General features: G+C 40.6%; 1 protein-coding gene across 2 annotated transcripts in view; it reads left to right on the top strand.

The window, feature by feature from the left end:
• Window positions 1-18685, top strand: part of st6galnac5a (ST6 (alpha-N-acetyl-neuraminyl-2,3-beta-galactosyl-1,3)-N-acetylgalactosaminide alpha-2,6-sialyltransferase 5a) — a 170797-nt gene that overhangs the window by 20014 nt on the left and 132098 nt on the right. For both annotated transcript variants that reach the window (XM_062023295.1, XM_062023294.1), the window contains exon 2: window positions 7285-7488. In XM_062023295.1, the coding sequence (XP_061879279.1) occupies window positions 7285-7488 (204 nt within the window). The remainder of the gene's footprint in view (window positions 1-7284; window positions 7489-18685) is intronic.

Genomic DNA, 18685 nt, shown 5'->3' with positions numbered 1-18685 from the left:
GCCTCCAGCTCCGCTGAATACCGGGAGTTTGTCGGGAGAAAATCTCTGCCGGGAGGTTGTCGGGAGAGGCGCTGAATACCGGGATTCTCCCGCTAAAAACGGGAGGGTTGGCAAGTATGCGCATACTACATGTGACCGGGCCGGCACGCAGATAGCATGGTGTGAAACCGGATGCGGCGACATGTTGTAGAGGACGTTAAAGCCATCACGGCACGCCCTCAATATTGTTGTCCGAGTGAAAATCGGAGAATGTTTGCCCCGGAAGAGGCATTGAAATCCGGAAACCTCCCGGAAAAATCGAGGCGGTCGGCAAGTATGCAGCTGAGCCGCATCAGAGTGATCAAAGAGCCGCATGCGGCTCCGGAGCCGCGCGTTGCTGACCCCTGGTCTAGTCTCTTATGGGAATGAGCTAAATAATAATATTTGCTATTTTACAGTAATGTGTTCATAATTTCACACATAAGTCGCTCCTGAGTATAAGTCCCAAACTAGGAAAAAAACTGCGACTTATAGTCCGAAAAATACGGTACTCAGGAGCGACTTATGTGTGAAATGATTAACACATTACCGTAAAATATCAAATAATATTATTTAGCTCATTCACGTAAGAGACTAGACGTATAAGATTTCATGGGATTTAGCGATTAGGAGTGACAGATTGTTTGGTAAACGTATAGCATGTTCTATATGTTATAGTTATTTGAATGACTCTTACCATAATATGTTACGTTAATATACCAGTTGGTTATTTATGCCTCATATAACGTACACTTATTCAGCCTGTTGTTCACTATTCTTTAGACATTTTAAATTGCCTTTCAAATGTCTATTCTTGGTGTTGGCTTTTATCAAATACATTTCCCCAAAAAATGGGACTTATACTCCAGTGCGACTTATATATGTTTTTTTCCTTCTTTATTATGCATTTTCGGCCGGTGCGACTTATACTCCGGAGCGAATTATAGTCCGAAAAATACGGTATACAATCACAAGTTGTGAGTTGCGAATGTTACGGTACAGTGGGAAGAAGAAGACGGCACAGAGGCAGGGACAATGTTTAGCTCTAGGCGTATTTATTAATATAATAGAAATACGTGTGTAATAACTCAAGATACGTATGGTGTGACTATGTGTTGTGTTTAACTGAGTGTTACCAGGAGTTGTTGAAGGTGCGTGTTGAGCGAGATGCGGAAGTCCAGGGAGGGCAAGAGAAGCTCGGAGGTCCGTGGGCTGGGGAGAGGTCAAAGGCAGGAGCGAGGCGTCAAGATCCGTGTCCAGGCGAGAGGTCGAGATCCAGGAAGGCAGCCAGGGAACCAGAGGGAATTCGGGGAGACGAGACACAGCTCGAAACCAGAAAACGGAGGAACGCTGCGGGATGACGACACAGGACACAAGACGATGAGCACATAGGAGGAGAAACGCTGAATGAACTGAACTTCAAATGTTGTGCTGGCTGTCCAGAGTCGGGACCAGGGGTGGACCGCTTGCCTGTGCATCGGTTGGGGACATCTCTGCGCTGCTGACCTGTCTCCGCTTGGGATGGTCTCCTGCTGGCCCCACTATGGACTGGACTCTCACTATTATGTTAGATCCACTATGGAGTGGAATTTCACAATGTTATACTAGCTCCACTCGACGTCCATTGCACCGGTCGCACTAGGGCAGGGGTCGGCAACCCGCGGCTCCGGAGCCGCATGCGGCTCTTTGACCACTCTGATGCGGCTCAGCTGCATACTTGCCGACCCTCCCGGTTTTCCCAGTATACTTAACGACCCCCCGATTTTCCCAGGAGACTGCCTCTTCTAGAAATCTCCCAGGGCAAATATAATCCTATTTTCACTCTAATGACTTAATCAAGGGCGTGCCCTAATGGCACGGCATTAATTGTCCTCTATAGCATTTACAAACAGCGTGCCAGCCCGGCCACATGTTATATGTTGCTTTTACTTGCACACGTAGGAGACAGCAAAGCATACTTGCTCAACAGCCACACAGCTTACACTGACGGTAGTCGTACAAAAACAACTTTAACACTGTTACGTTACAAATATGCGGCACACTGTGAACCCACACCAAAAAAGAATGACAAAAACATTTCTGGAGAACATCCGCACCGTAACACAACACAACAAATACCTAGAATCCCATGCAGCCCTAACTCTTCCGGTCTACATTATACACCCCCGCTACCACCAAACCCCCCCACACATCAACCCCCCCTCTCCGTGCGTTGGTTGAGCGGAAGAGTTAGGGCTGCATGGGATTCTGGGTATTTGTTGTGTTGTGTTTATGTTGTGTTACAGTGCAGATGTTCTCCAGAAATGTGTTTGTCATTCTTTGTTGGTGTGGGTTCAAAGTGTGGCGCTTATTTGTAACGTAACAGTGTTAAAGTTGTTTTTGTACGACTACCGTCAGTGTAAGCTGTGTGGCTGTTGAACAAGTATGCCTTGCTGGCACTTACGTGAGCCAGCAAAAGCTGCATTCTACATGTGGCCAAGCAGGTACGCTGTTTGGGCAGACTGTAGAGGGCGCTAAAAGCAGTGCCAGCACGTCCTGAAAATTGGGAGTCTCCCGGAAAATTGAGAGGGTTAGCGAGAAAGACGCTATAAAGCGCCATTCAATCAAAAGTCGCGGGCCGCACTAACATTAAATTTCCATATTGAGATGCGTGCGGGTGCGTGTGTCAGAGACCCCTGGTTAACATAGCGTAAAGCAATTTAAGCTTTGTATGCGGTGTTTTTCATTTTAAATTTTCAAAATTTTTTTGTGGCTCCCATTGTTTTCTTTAATTTGTGAAACTTTCCAAAATGGCTCTTTGAGTGGTAAAGGTTGCCGACCCCTGCACTAGTGGGTGTGGGGTTACCCACATCCGCTGTCCTCTCCAAGGTTTCTCATTGTCATCCCACTGGGTTGAGTTTTTCCTTTGCCCTGATGTGGGATCTGAACCGAGGATGTCGTTGTGGCTTGTGCAGCCCTTTGAGACACTTGTGATTTAGGGCTATATAAATAAACATTGATTGATTGATTGAAACATTGAAACACAGAGAGCTAGAGACGTGTAGGCTTACTGTACCCTACATGGGGCTACATTCTGGCCCCGGAACGCAGGCTGCGCTGGCTTAAGAAGCGTGGAGCCTCCTCAGCGTCAGGTGTGCAGATTGCAGAGTGAAGACAGCGGCAGGAGCGGAACGCCCGGGGCGTGTCCCGGGGCGCACTCAGTGGAGCGCACGGCAGAGTGAGAGGCGGCAGGTGTTTGAACCGTTAGAACGCAGCCGCACGGGCGTTATGCAAATCAACAGAGCCGCACAGGAGCCACACTCGGCCAGCAGAAAAATCTGATATCCACTCGCTTTTTCAACCCACCATGGCCGAAGGAGAGCAAAACGTTGATTAGGCTGCAGATATATATTGCACTGCCAGGTTCGATCCCAGCTTCCGCCATCCTAGTCACGTCCAAGTGTCCTTGAGCGAGCCACTTCACCCTCGCTCCTGATGGATTGTGGTTTAGGCCTTGCATGGCAATTCCCGCCATCAGTGTGTGAATGGGTGAATGTGGGAATAGTGTCAAAGCGCTTTGAGTACCTTGAAGGTAAAAAAGTGCCATACAAGTATAACCCTTTTACCATTTACCATGAGCGGTACCCCTGGCTTACGGCTTCTGATGGGTGCAAAAAATTGTGAGTTCAAATATTTAAATATGTTTTTACAACTATTTGAATTTTGACACTATCACGGGGAGATATGTTTTTTAATTGCGGATGCGGGTTCATTAATTTTTAAATGCAGCAGAAAATAGCCCGTTTTGTACACTATTAAGCGTGTTTCTGTATAGTATTTCTCCAGCATAAATGATGGTATTTTCAGAGATATTTATCAAAGTTGGACTAAGCAGGACATCACTGAAGGTGTGAAATGCACGGCCCGTCACTCATTTCTAGTCCCCCAGCTAACAGGCGTCTAGCAGCTAATTGTTTGTCTCCATACACCGTACCCCTAAGCTAATAATAATCACCTCCATTTCAGCAAATAAACTAGATTTCTTAGTATATAAGTATTATCATCACTGGAGGACAAGGCTAACATGTTACACACTGAGAGAAAGCCAGGAGCATGCATGCTAAAAACTGAGCTAACCTTTAAGCTAGCTTTAAACAACACAAATAAATGAGTGCTGAGTCAAGTCTAAGAAGTGTAGATGGAACCATGTGACAGCAGAAAGTAAGAAGTTAACATGAATTCTTAATTAAAAAAATATGTATAAACTAATAGGAGTTAGAGAGAGGATGAAATAATGGTTTTTGGTGTGTCAGCATTGTCGTGATATTCTCATTCATCCAGGTCATTGTAATCTCAGGACATTTAATGGATCACAACTGGACTGTTTGGTTTGTCTTAGAAGACGTTTTGCTTCATCCAAGTAGGCTTCGTCAGTTCACGCTCATACACTTAGATTGGTCAGATCTAGTCTTAGATTTAGATTGGTCAGATCTAGTCTTGGACTTAGATTGGTCAGATCTAGTCTTAGACATAGATTGGTGAGATCTAGTCTTAGACATAGATTGGTGAGATCTAGTCTTAGACATAGATTGGTCAGATCTAGTTTCAGACTTAGATTGGTCAGCTCTAGTCTCAGACTTAGATTGGTCAGATCTAGTCTCAGACTTAGATTGGTCAGATCTAGTCTTAGACTTAGATTGGTCAGATCTAGTCTTAGACTTAGATTGGTTAGATCTAGTCTAAGACTTAAATTGGTCGGATCCAGTCTAAGACTTAGATTGGTCAGATCCAGTCTAAGACTTAGATTGGTCAGATCCAGTGTAAGACTTAGATTGGTCAGATCTAGTCTAAGACTTAGATTGGTCAAATCTAGTCTAAGACCTAGATTGGTCAGATCTAGTCTTAGACTTAGATTGGTCAGATCTAGTGTTGGACTTAGATTGGTCAGATCTAGTCTAAGACTTAAATTGGTCGGATCCAGTCTAAGACTTAGATTGGTCGGATCCAGTCTAAGACTTAGATTGGTCAGATCCAGTCTAAGACTTAGATTGGTCAGATCCAGTCTAAGACTTAGATTGGTCAGATCCAGTCTAAGACTTAGATTGGTCAGATCCAGTCTAAGACTTAGATTGGTCAGATCCAGTCTAAGACTTAGATTGGTCAGATCCAGTCTAAGACTTAGATTGGTCAGATCCAGTCTAAGACTTCGATTGGTCAGATCTAGTCTTAGACTTAGATTGGTCAGATCTAGTCTTAGACTTAGATTGGTCAGATCTAGTCTTAGATTGGTCAGTTCTAGTCTTACATTGGTCAGATCTAGTCTAAGACTTAGATTGGTCAGATCTAGTCTAAGACTTACATTGGTCAGATCTAGTCTAAGACTTACATTGGTCAGATCTAGTCTTAGATTGGTCAGCTCTAGTCTTAGACTTAGATTGGTCAAATCTAGTTGCAGTCAGTACACAACACATTAGAGGCGGATCAATTCATAAATCGGTGGTGTTGATACTTATGGTGGTATCCGTATATGATCGATACTAAAGGGATTTCATTGATATTTTTATTTTGTCAGTATCTTTTTTTAATTGTTTTTATTCATGTTTACAAACTCAGGTAATCATTTTCTGCAAACAGAAGGACTTTGAGAGCAAGAACCAAAGGATTTAAATGAGTAGTAGACAGTAGTTTTTGCTTTAATGTGGTTATTGTGTACTATTGACTTTGTTTTGATCAAACAATTGTATGTCATACAATAAGAAACCCGTTTAAAAAGTGAGTGATATTGTTACACTGTCAATAGCATCACCATAAACACATTGAACAAAATACATGTGATTGGTACCAGCCGATCTCACTCCTGGAAGATCAGTATCGGAATCAGCAGCATCAAACCCTGATCGAACATCCTTAAAGGCCTACTGAAATGATTTTTTTTTTAATTTAAACGGGAATAGCAGATCCATTCTATGTGTCATACTTGATCATTTCGCGATATTGCCATATTTTTGCTGAAAGGATTTAGTAGAGAAAATCAACGATAAAGTTCGCAACTTTTGCTCGCTGTTAAAAAAAGCCTTGCCTATACCGGAAGTAGCGTGACGTCACAGGAGCTAGTATTCCTCACAATTCCCCGTTGTTTACAATGGAGCAAGAGAGATTCGGACCGAGAAAGTGATGATTACCCCATTAATTTGAGCGAGGATGAAAGATTCGTAGCTGAGGAACGTTACAGTGAAGGACTTGAGAGGCAGTGATGGACGTATCTTTTTTCGCTCTGACCGTAACTTAGGTACAAGCTGGCTCATTGGATTCCACACTCTCTCCTTTTTCTATTGTGGATCACGGATTTGTATTTTAAACCACCTGGGATACTATATCCTCTTGAAAATGAGAGTCGAGAACGCGAAATGGACATTCAGTGCCTTTTATCTCCACGACAATACATCGGCGAAATGCTTTAGCTACGAGCTAACGTGATAGCATCTTGCTTTAACTGCATATAGAAACAAAAAGAATAAACCCCTGACTGGAAGGATAGATAGAAAATCAACAATACTATTAAACCGTGGACATGTAAATACACGGTTAATGCTTTCCAGGCTGGCGAAGGTTAACAATGCTGTGCTAACGACGCCATTGAAGCTAACTTAGCAACCGGACCGCACAGAGCTATGCTAAAAACATTAGCTCTCCACCTACGCCAGCCAGCCCTCATTTGCTCATCAACACCCGTGCTCACCTGCGTTCCAGCGATCGGCAGAAGGACGAAGGACTTCACCCGATGCGTTTGGCGGCCCGGAGACGTAGGAAGTCAAGGTGAGGTCGTCGGCTAGCGCTCCAACAAAGTCCTCCTGGTTGTGTTGCTGTAGTCCGCTGCTAATACACCGATCCCACCTACAACTGTCTTCTTTGCAGCCTTCATTGTTCATTAAACAAATTGCAAAAGATGTCCAGAATACTGTGGAATTATGAAATGAAAACAGAGCTTTTTGTATAGGATTCTACGGGGTACCATAACTTCCGTTACTCTGACTTCGTCACGCGCATACGTCATCATACCGCGACATTTTAAATGTCACTTTATAAGTTAACCCGGCCGTATTGGCATGTGTTGCAATGTTAAGATTTCAACATTGATATATAAACTATCAGACTGCGTGGTCGCTAGTAGTGGCTTTCAGTAGGCCTTTAATAAGTGATCATGGATGGATTTTTCATGCGCATAAAATTTATGTGAGATTTTCGATGACTAAAGTATCCATATTGTCTGTTTACGTCTTTTCCCAGCGCCATGGCGTGGCTGCGCTGCTCATGGTGCTCCTGTGCGCCAGCCTCTTCCTGGTTTACAACGGCAGTTTCAACGGCGCCGCCAGGGACGCCAACGACACGCGGCGGCAAGAGCAGCTGCCGCGGCCCGTCGTTTCCTCCGTCAGGCTGCCTGAGCCTCACCCACGCCCCCTGCAGGGCTACAGCAGCATCATGGACCACAAGGTGAGCACCAGATGCACGACTACTTCGGCGGGGGCCGTATTTACATTTAAATTAGGAGCTTGTTCATTGCTGCTCTGTGCTGCAATAAAGAGCAGCGTTCTAAAAGAGAGGCAGCATCTCACGTTCATTCATCAGACTTCTCCGCCGCACACCTGCCATTGATAATTACAACCAAGGCCACAAATTAGGTCCGTCACTGCGTTCTCTGTGCTCTAATTGAGAAGCCCCAGAGACGCGGCGCACAACCCACATGTCACTCGCCCCGCCATCTTTGTCTCTCCTTTTTTTTTGGCCATGCCAAGAGACAACAATCAATGTGAGTAGCGAGTAGCGACGCATGCAGGACAAATCACCTTGTAAAGATTTTTATTTCAACATTCGCAAACCACTGTGCTTCTCTTCGCCTTGTTGCTCTGATGGCTTGTCGGACAGCGTCTGTGTGCAGCAATCCGCACCACCGACTCCAATCCAACAGCTGCAGTTATTGACTGTCGGACGTTTGAAAAGAATTCCGAGATGAACGGAAAACTCGGATTTGGCTTTGAGCGCCATTATTGCATTCACTTATTTTTTTTCATTTCAACAAAGGTGCTGGATGTATTTTCAGCAAAATGGGATTGAGCAGCGAAAGATTTGATGCATACAACCAGTTTTTCGTTTTTAATCTACGTGAAAAAGTCAAGACTAAATTAGGGCTGCAACTAACGATTAATTTGATAATCGATTAATCTGTCGATTATTACTTCGATTAATCGATTAATAATCGGATAAAAGAGACAAACTACATTTCTATCCTATCCAGTATTTTATTGAAAAAAAACAGCATACTGGCACCAAACTTATTTTGATTATTGTTGCTCAGCTGTTTGTAAATGTTGCAGTTTATAAATAAAAGTTTATTTAAAAAAACAAAAAAAATTAAAAAAAAAAAAAAAAACAACCTCTGCGCATGCGCATAGCATAGATCCAACGAATCGATGACTAAATTAATCGGCAACTATTTTAATAATCGATTTTAATCGATTTAATCGATTAGTTGTTGCAGCCCTAGACTAAATACACATTACCGTATTTTTCGGACTATAAGTCGCATTTTTTTCCATAGTTTGGCCGGGATGCGACTTATACTCAGGAGCGACTTATGTGTGAAATTATTAACACATTACCGTAAAATATCAAATATTATTTAGCTCATTCACGTAAGAGACTAGACGTATAAGATTTCATGGGATTTAGCGATTAGGAGTGACAGATTGTTTGGTAAACGTATAGCATGTTCTATATGTTATAGTTATTTGAATGACTCTTACCATAATATGTTACGTTAACATACCAGGCACGTTATTAGTTGGTTATTTATGCCTCATATAACGTACACTTATTCAGCCTGTTGTTCACTATTCTTTATTTATTTTATATTGCCTTTCAAATGTCTATTCTTGGTGTTGGCTTTTATCAAATACATTTCCCCAAAAAATGCGACTTATACTCCAGTGCGACTTATATATGTTTTTTTCCTTCTTTATTATGCATTTTCGGCCGGTGCGACTTATACTCCGGAGCGACTTATACTCCGAAAAATACGGTATTTGAAAACTGAAGCAAGTTTTCCTATGAAAAATAAAGTGAATCTAGTTAATTTGTTATGGACACCTAAAAAAATATGAACGCACATCACATTTTGTAGAGAATAATTAGTTTTACATGCAGAAAACAATATGACGTGTGTGTGTGTGTGTGTGTGTGTGTGTGTGTGTGTGTGTGTGTGTGTGTGTGTGTGTGTGTGTGTGTGTGTGTGTGTGTGTGTGTGTGTGTGTGTGTGTGTGTGTGTGTGTGTGTGTGTGTGTGTGTGTGTGTGTGTGTGTGTGTGTGTGTGTGTCCATCCATCCATCTTCAACCGCTTATCCGGAATCGGGTCGCGGGGACAGCAGCTCCAGCAAAGACCCCCAGACTTCCCTCTCCAGAGCAACATTTGCGACTTCCTCCTGGGGAATTCCGAAGCGTTCCCAGGCCAGAGAGGAGATGTGTGTGTGTGTGTGTGTGAAACAAATATATCTACAATTTACTACAGCATGTTTTTTCAGTTGGAAGTGGAATTCTTGTAGGCTGAAATAGGGCTGGGTGATATGGACGAAAAAGTATACCTCGATATATTTTTACTTAAACTCGATATTCGATACATATCTCGAAATATTTTTCGGTGAAAGTATACATATAAAGATATCCATTTTTGTGCGATATTCAGTGAAATTGAAGTGAACGACAACTGTACTGTAAACAGTCAGTGGCACTTTTATTAACCCAGTTAGTCAAGATGGGTATTAACAGCACAGAAAATAAACTGTTTAAGTGGAACATAATTACATTTTTTGTACCATAAAGTTAGACTAGAGGAAAAATATGGTAAACGATTAAAACAGGAAAGCTAAATATGTGAGTTTCTTGGGGGAAATGGACGGGTTGACGTTAAACGTTAAAGTTCCAACGATAGTCACACACACACTAAGTGTGGTGAAATTATCCTCTGCATTTGACCCATCCCCATGTTCACCCTGTGGGAGGTGAGGCGAGCAGTGAGCAGCAGCGGTGGCCGCGCTCAGGAATAATTTTGGTGATTTAACCCCCAATTCCAACCCTTGATGCTGAGTGCCAACAGGGAGACAATGGGTCCCATTTTTATAGTCTTTAGTATGACTCAGCCGGGGGTTTGAACTCACAACCTTCCAGTCTCTTTTAACCACAAGACTACTGACCAGGTCGCAGGTATGGTCTTTATTAATTCATTGTGACATTGTTTTTAATTCCATCCATCCATTTTGTACCGCTTGTCCCTTTTGGGGTCGCGGGGGGTGCTGGAGCCTATCTCATTGGAGGAAATTAGAACCACTTTTTCATGACTGCAACCTACAAGACTAGAGTGGAATAATATATCTGGCCTCTTCAGAATGGTCTTTAGTGGGCTGCACAGATGAGACAAACCAATCACCAGGACAACTAAGCGAGTCAGCATGTTGCTTGCTAATGGCGGTCGGGTCAGGTTGCCTGCGTGGTAAACTTTTTGGGCTAAATGAAACACACAAAGGAGGCCCTCAGGAGTCATTTAATCGCAACAACAAAGCGCTGCCGGGTTGGCGACAGATGTTCGACGGCGGTATCATTATTCTTTAAAAGACATCTAATTGATGTATGCAAAACACAAACGTTCTATTTCTGGTAAATAACTCTGAATGCTACACAGGTTAAATATGAAGCTCACACGACACCAACAGAGCTAAACTGCTGAAAATTAAAAGCGCAGTGTTTCCCACACATTCATTTATTTGTGGCGGCCCGCCACGAAAGAATTAAGGCCGCCACAAAAAATTTTTTAATTTGTATTTTTAATTTTTTTTTTTTAAATATTGTTTTTTTTTTATTATTTTTTTTTGTCCTGTCCAGCTTCTCAGGCAAATCATATAGTTGATGTAGATGCCCATATCGGCTGTTCAGATTTACTTTACAAAAGAGAAGTGTAGGATCAAGATTTTTGGAGCTCTTTGTTCACTGGATCAGATGTTTGATGAAGCTCTGTGTCTATCTACCACCACTACTGTTTTCTGTTTATTTGTTACTGACTGTGGCAGGACACCTCTGCCTCTGTTTCACTTTATGTTGCTGGTAAATAATATGGTTGTAGTAGTAGGCTAAAGTTAAATTATTTAGTATGCACTATTTAAAGGGGCAGAGCTTTAAGAGACATTTTAGCTTTTATATTTGTATAAGATATATTTTTTGTAAGAACCACAATTAATAAATATATTTCAGTGAATAACTTATTGTTCAAATCTGTATATAAATATGTACATAAAGTGTTATAATTATATTGTAAAATGGATGGATGGACATTTAAAACAAAACTGTTATTATTAATTAGTTAGTATACATTTTTTGAGCCTTTTTAGAGAAAATCATATCATTGTAGTAAATTGTGCAAATTACTTGATGATGTCATGGTGACCACGCCCATAGCCACGCCCATAGCAACGCCCCCACCGCCACAGGTATCTTGGCAGTTTATGGGAAACACTGAAGCGGTATTAAAAACTGATAGTGACACGTTTATCAAGTCAGCTTTGCATTTTGTGACCCAAAACCACAACACAGTGTTTAGTCTGTGGTGTATTAAACTTTGATCATTTGCAAAAAAACTATTTGACTTCAGCGGCCAAAACCAATGTAAGGTGTTCTTATGTAAAAAAACAGTTACTCTGTGGATTAAGTTAGAGGAGTTGAGGCCCGGCAGCACGGTGGTACAGGGGTTAGTGCATGTGCCTCACAATACGAAGGTCCTGAGTTCAATCCCGTGTGGAGTTTGCATGTTCTCCCTGTGACTGCGTGGGTTCCCTCCGGGTACTCCGGCTTCCTCCCACCTGGGGATAGGTTGATTGGCAACACTAAATTGGCCCTAGTGTGTGAATGTTGTCTGTCTATCTGTGTTGGCCCTGCGATGAGGTGGCGACTTGTCCAGGGTGTACCTCACCTTCCGCCCGAATACAGCTGAGAGAGGCTCCAGCACCCCCCCGCGACCCCGAAAGGGACAAGCGGTAGAAAATGGATGGATGGAGTTGAGGCCTTAGCAGTCATCCCTAACATCACTAAAACAGCAGGGTACAGCATCAGGGGCAGTATTTTCCTCATGGATACTTCAAAACACCAAACATGTCAAACCATCAATCTTCTCCTCTCCCCTGCATGAACACAAGCAGCTAAAATTAGTTTAAAAGCGCATACAGAGCTACAGAAGACTGCTGAGGCTGACCACCCATAGAACTGTACTACCAGTGCAACTACTTCCATCTTGTGTCGTTCACAAAACATCAATAAAGCGTGCAGTGTTTGTTGCAGATGTGTTTCTTGTAGAGATGTCCGATAATATCGGACTGCCGATATTATCGGCCGATAAATGCTTTAAAATGTAATATCGGAAATTATCGGTTTCAAAAAGTAAAATGTATGACTTTTTAAAACGCCACTTTGTACACGGACGTAGGGAGAAGTACAGAGCGCCAATAAACCTTAAAGGCACTGCCTTTGCGTGCCGGCCCAGTCACATAATATCTACGGCTTTTCACACACACAAGTGAATGCAAGGCATATTTGGTCAACAGCCATACAGGTCACACTGAGGGTGGCCGTATAAACAACTTTAACGCTGTTACAAATATGCGCCACACTGTGAACCCACACCAAACAAGAATGACAAACACATTTCGGGAGAACATCCGCACCGTAACACAACATAAACACAACAGAACAAATACCAAATAAATAACAAATAAATAAATAAATAACAAATAACAAATAAATAAAAGTAAGAAATAACAAATAAATAATAAATAAAATAAATAAATAGTGAAATAAATAAATAAATAAATAAATAAATAAATAAAAATAAATAAAAGTAACAAATAAATAACAAATAACAAATAAATAAAAGTCTCAATCAATCAATCAAAACCCAGAACCCCTTGCAGCACTAACTCTTCCGGGACGCTACAATATACACCCCCTGCTGCCCCCTTAGCCCCCCCCACCCCAGACTCCCACCCTGCCCACCTCAACCTCCTCATGCTCTCTCAGGGAGAGCATGTCCCAAATTCCAAGCTGCTGTTTTGAGGCATGTTAAAAAAAATAATGCACTTTGTGACTTCAATAATAAATATGGCAGTGCCATGTTGGCATTTTTTTCCATAACTTGAGTTGATTTATTTTGGAAAACCTTGTTACATTGTTTAATGCAGTGGTCCCCAACCTTTTTGTAGCTGGGGACCGGTCAACGCTTGAAAATTTGTCCCACGGACCGGGGGGGGGGGATTTATTTATTTTTTCATAAAGAAATACAATCATGTGTGCTTACGGACTGTATACCTGCAGACTGTATTGATCTATATTGACATACACATACACAATATGTATATATAGTGTTTTTATGTTGATTTAATTTAAAAAAAAAAAAAAAAAAAAAAAAAAATTATTTAAAAATTTATTTATTTATTTATTTATTTAATTTCTTGCGCGGCCCGGTACCAATCGGTCCGGTGGTTGGGGGCCACTGGTTTAATGCATCCAGCAGGGCATCACAACAAAATTAGGCATAATAATTCATAAAATGAATCGGTAATTAAGAGTTGGACAATATCGGGATATCGGATACCGGCAAAAAAGCCATTATCGGACATCTCTAGTTTCCTGTGTTAAAGAAGTGGAACCACTTTCATTCTCTGTGATGAACATTGGAATTCAGAATTTGTGGTCAACCCGTCCACATGCTGTTTTGCTGCTCTCCCAGATCCATTGCATGGCGTCATGTCCTGCTCCCAGGCTGAGTGGGATACTGTAATAAATATGAAACGAATGTCACACCGCATGTCGATACGCAGCAAGAAGATTTGTGGTAAAAAAGCGAAGCAACATTGGCAAACTGCCAATGAGTCTTTTTCTCCCTGCGATAAACTTGAACTTGGTCAATTAGGACCCCGCATGCGGCTGTAATGCTTCATCCAGCTTGTTGATATGACTAACCTTTGTTTTCAGCTGCTGCACGCTCCCAAAATAATCAATACCGTGTGATTTAGCGATGCGTTTGCTCCTACAGCAAGTGCTCATGAAAATTGCAGCGATAGTTAGCATTCCGTTTTGTAGCACTGCTCAGTCTTATTTCGACAGCACCCGAAACCGTGACTTAATCATGGTTTAGTACGTGCCTCAGTTTGCAGGTTCTGCACAGTGAAGGGACAAAATTCTGCTCAGCCAGGGACGGTTTGGCCAGCTGCAAAGAAAGGCACAGGGTCGTTCCGAAAATTGCAAAAAGCCCGCCAGAAACGACCTGAGGGCCAAAGCGATCTGTGATTCCATCATGGAAATGATGCTGCTGAACTACCATCCACTCACCATCACTAAAGACCCTGTCGGCCAGCAAACAACCTGTAGCCATGGTTTGTACTTCCGAGCTGCCACTGTTTCTCGAATATGGTCTGCTAGCAAAGTGCAACATGGTTGCCACACTCCTGCATACACTGATAGATTGAAACAAGGACACAAGCTTCACTATTGATGTGATGTTAGCTCTACCATAATAGTGACATCACACTTAGGTAGGACAAATCTACAGGCACACTTTGTCAAATCCACCTTTGCTTGTTTCTTTCTTACCTTCAGGTGTGCACAAACTACACTTATATCTACATTTAAAAAAATAACAAATATAGAGAACAGGCCAAAGGTTTGGACTAGAGATGTCCGATAATATCGGACTGCCGATATTATCGGCCGATAAATGCTTTAAAATGTAATATCGGAAATTATCGGTTTCAAAAAGTAAAATTTATGACTAAAACGCCGCCGTACAGAGTGGTACACGGACGTAGGGAGAAGTACAGAGCGCCAAAAAACCTTAAAGGCACTGCCTTTGCGTGCCGGCCCAGTCACATATCTGCGACTTTTCACACACATAAGTGAATGCAATACATACTTGGTCAACAGCCATACAGGTCACACTGAGGGTGGAGGTATAAACAACTTTAACGCTGTTACAAATATGCGCCACACTGTGAACCCACACCAAACAAGAATGACAAACACATTTCGGGAGAACATCCGCACCGTAACACAACATAAACACAACAGAACAAATACCCAGAACCCCTTGCAGCACTAACTCTTCCGGGACGCTACCCCCTACCCCAGACTCCCACCCTGCCCACCTCAACCTCCTCATGCTCTCTCAGGGAGAGCATGTCCCAAATTCCAAGCTGCTGTTTTGAGGCATGTTAAAAAAAATAATGCACTTTGTGACTTCAATAATAAATATGGCAGTGCCATGTTGGCATTTTTTTCCATAACTTGAGTTGATTTATTTTGGAAAACCTTGTTACATTGTTTAATGCATCCAGCGGGGCATCACAACAAAATTAGGCATAATGTGTTAATTCCATTGATTTATTATTGAACTCGATGCAAGTTATAACACTTCTATTTGATTTATTATTGAACTTGATGCAAGTTATAACACTTTTATTTTATTTATTATTGAACTTGATGCAAGTTATAACACTTTTATTTGATTTATTATTGAACTTGATGCAAGTTATAACACTTTTATTTCATTTATTATTGAACTTGATGCAAGTTATAACACTTTTATTTCATTTATTATTGAACTTGATGCAAGTTATAACACTTATTTGATGTATTATTGAACTTTATGCAAGTTATAACACTTTTATTTCATTTATTATTGAACTTGATGCAAGTTATAACACTTTTATTTCATTTATTATTGAACTTGATGCAAGTTATAACACTTATTTCATTTATTATTGAACTTGATGCAAGTTATAACACTTTTATTTCATTTATTATTGAACTTGATGCAAGTTATAACACTTTTATTTGATTTATTATTGAACTTGATGCAAGTTATAACACTTTTTTTGATTTATTATTGAACTTGATGCAAGTTATTTTATTTATTACTGAACTTGATGCAAGTTATACCACAGCTGCACAGTTATTTTATTGATTATTGAACTTGATGTTATTTTATGTTACTGAGTTTGAATCTATACAACTAGATGTTACTTGATGTTCAATACATTTGAAAATGTTAAGCTTGGCATTAGCGTTCTGTTGGGGCGATGGGGGCAGGTGGGGCTTGAAAACTCCCCCTTGTACAAAGTGGGGGATGACAAAACAAGTTTGAGAACCACTGCCCTAGTGTGTGAATGTGAGTGTGAATGTTGTCTGTTTATCTGTGTTGGCCCTGCGATGAGATGGCAACTTGTCCAGGGTGTACCCCGCCTTCCGCCCGTTTGTAGCTGAGATAGGCTCCAGCGCCCCCCGTGACCCCGAAGGGAATAAGCGGTAGAAAATGGATGGATGGATGGGCGTCTTAGCATTACTGCTGCTGCCAGGAGGATAAGATCGCAACTTCCATTTGTAGTCATTGCATGCTGTGTGTTCAAATGTTTCAACATATTGCTCGTATTTCCTCCTCTTGATGAAATAGCAATCTTGCAATTATCACAAGTAGCGCTGCAATCGTTTTTTGTAAAATGTCATCAACTTTAGAGCGTTTGTTCCGCTCTGCGTAATGATGTCATTCCCACAGGCCGACATCGTTAAGGGAATCGTTAAAAAAGTTGGCAAGCGAGTCCAAGGAATTGATACACTGGCAGAACAGGTTTTCGATTCGCATCCCTGGGCGTATTACACGCAAAAATCTAATTTAAATAAGGCGGTCCGTACCAGCTATTAATTGTACATGCAGTCTTAGTAGATCACATGCAACACGCCGACTTACAGTACACACAATTTTATAGTTTGCAAACGCTCTATTTGGATACGGACTGTTCCATCTCGAAGAACCTGACCATGAATATATGTACACGACTGCTACAAACAGGGCCTTTGCAAATAATTCTGGGACCACTGAAAAAGTATCGGTGTGTGCCCCTCCACCCCATTCATTGCCCCCTTCAATGTTCTTGTGTTTTAGTGTTCTTGACGGTGCCTGGTGTAATACACCCAATTTGTTTTCTTTTATCACGATTAACCACTTTACAAGTCAGAGTATTATTATGTAAATTATGTATTATTAGTTGTATTTTAACTTTTTGGAGTTTAGGCTATTCAAATTTCCCACTAATAACCATATTAAACACATCATGCTAATATAACTGACCTTTTTCAGATGCTCATAATTATTAATAATAAGCATCTCACAAAGGTCATTACTCAGTTTCTAAGTAATTAATAATTATTAATAATGTTGGAGAAAGTTGTACATGTAAACCAGGGGTCACCAACGCGGTGCCCGCGGGCACCAGGTAGCCCGTAAGGACCAGATGAGTAGCCCGCTGGCCTGTTCTAAAAATAGCTCAAATAGCAGCACTTACCAGTGAGCTGCCTCTATTTTTTAAATTGTATTTATTTACTAACAAGCTGGTCTCGCTTTGCCCGACATTTTTAATTCTAAGAGAGACAAAACTCAAATAGAATTTGAAAATCCAAGAAAATATTTTAAAGACTTGGTCTTCTTTTGTTTAAATAAATTCATAATTTTTTTTACTTTGCTTTTTAGAGAAAAAATACAACCTTAAAAATGATTTTAGGATTTTTAAACACATATACCTTTTTACCTTTTAAATTCCTTCCTCTTCTTTCCTGACAATTCAAATCAATGTTCAAGTAATTTTTTTTTTTTATTGTAAAGAATAATAAATACATTTTAATTTAATTTTTCATTTTAGCTTCTGTTTTTTCGACGAAGAATATTTGTGAAATATTTCTTCAAACTTATTATGATTAAAATTCCAAAAAATTTTTTTGGAAAATCTGTAGAATGAAATTTAAATCTTATTTCAAAGTCTTTTGAATTTCTTTGAAAATTTTTGTTCTGGAAAATCTAGAACAAATAATGATTTGTCTTTGTTAGAAATATAGCTTGGTCCAATTTGTTATATATTCTAACAAAGTGTAGATTGGATTTTAACCTATTCAAAATATGTCATCAAAATTCTAAAATTAATCTTAATAAGGAAAAATTACTAATGATGTTCCATAAATTATTTTTTTAATTTTTTCAAAAAGATTCGAATTAGCTAGTTTTTCTCTTTTTTTTTTCGGTTGAATTTTGAATTTTAAAGAGTCGAAATTGAAGATAAACTATGTTTCAAAATTTAGTTGTCATTTTTTTCACGTTTGCTCCTCTTTTAAACTGTTCAATTAAGTGTAAATATCGTTAATTATTAATAATAACCGAGTTAAAGGTAAATTGAGCAAATTGGCTATTTCTGGCAATTTATTTTAGTGTGTATCAAACTGGTAGCCCTTCGCATTAATTACTACCCAAGAAGTAGCTCTTGCTTTCAAAAAGGTTGGTGACCCCTGATGTAAACAAACTACGGTAAGTTCAAGGACCGCCAAAATCAGTAGGACATATGGGCGCTCGCCAAATACTCTCATTGGTGAAGCGTGTTTAATACAAACAGTGGGTTTTCTAACAATTAGGAAGGTTTGTGTCATGTTTGTCCTCCTATTGAAACCATATTAAAACAAAAAATAAATTTTTTCAGCCATGTTTTTCCATTTTCATACATCTTTGAAAAAGCTCCAAGGAGCCACAAGGGCGGCGCTAAAGAGAGATTGCCGACCCTTG

This window comes from Entelurus aequoreus, linkage group LG16 (assembly GCF_033978785.1).
Source record: "Entelurus aequoreus isolate RoL-2023_Sb linkage group LG16, RoL_Eaeq_v1.1, whole genome shotgun sequence".
Taxonomy (NCBI): Eukaryota; Metazoa; Chordata; class Actinopteri; order Syngnathiformes; family Syngnathidae; genus Entelurus; species Entelurus aequoreus.
The sequence above is the reverse complement of the archived record's forward strand: the minus strand, read 5'-3'. Positions and strand labels throughout refer to the sequence as shown.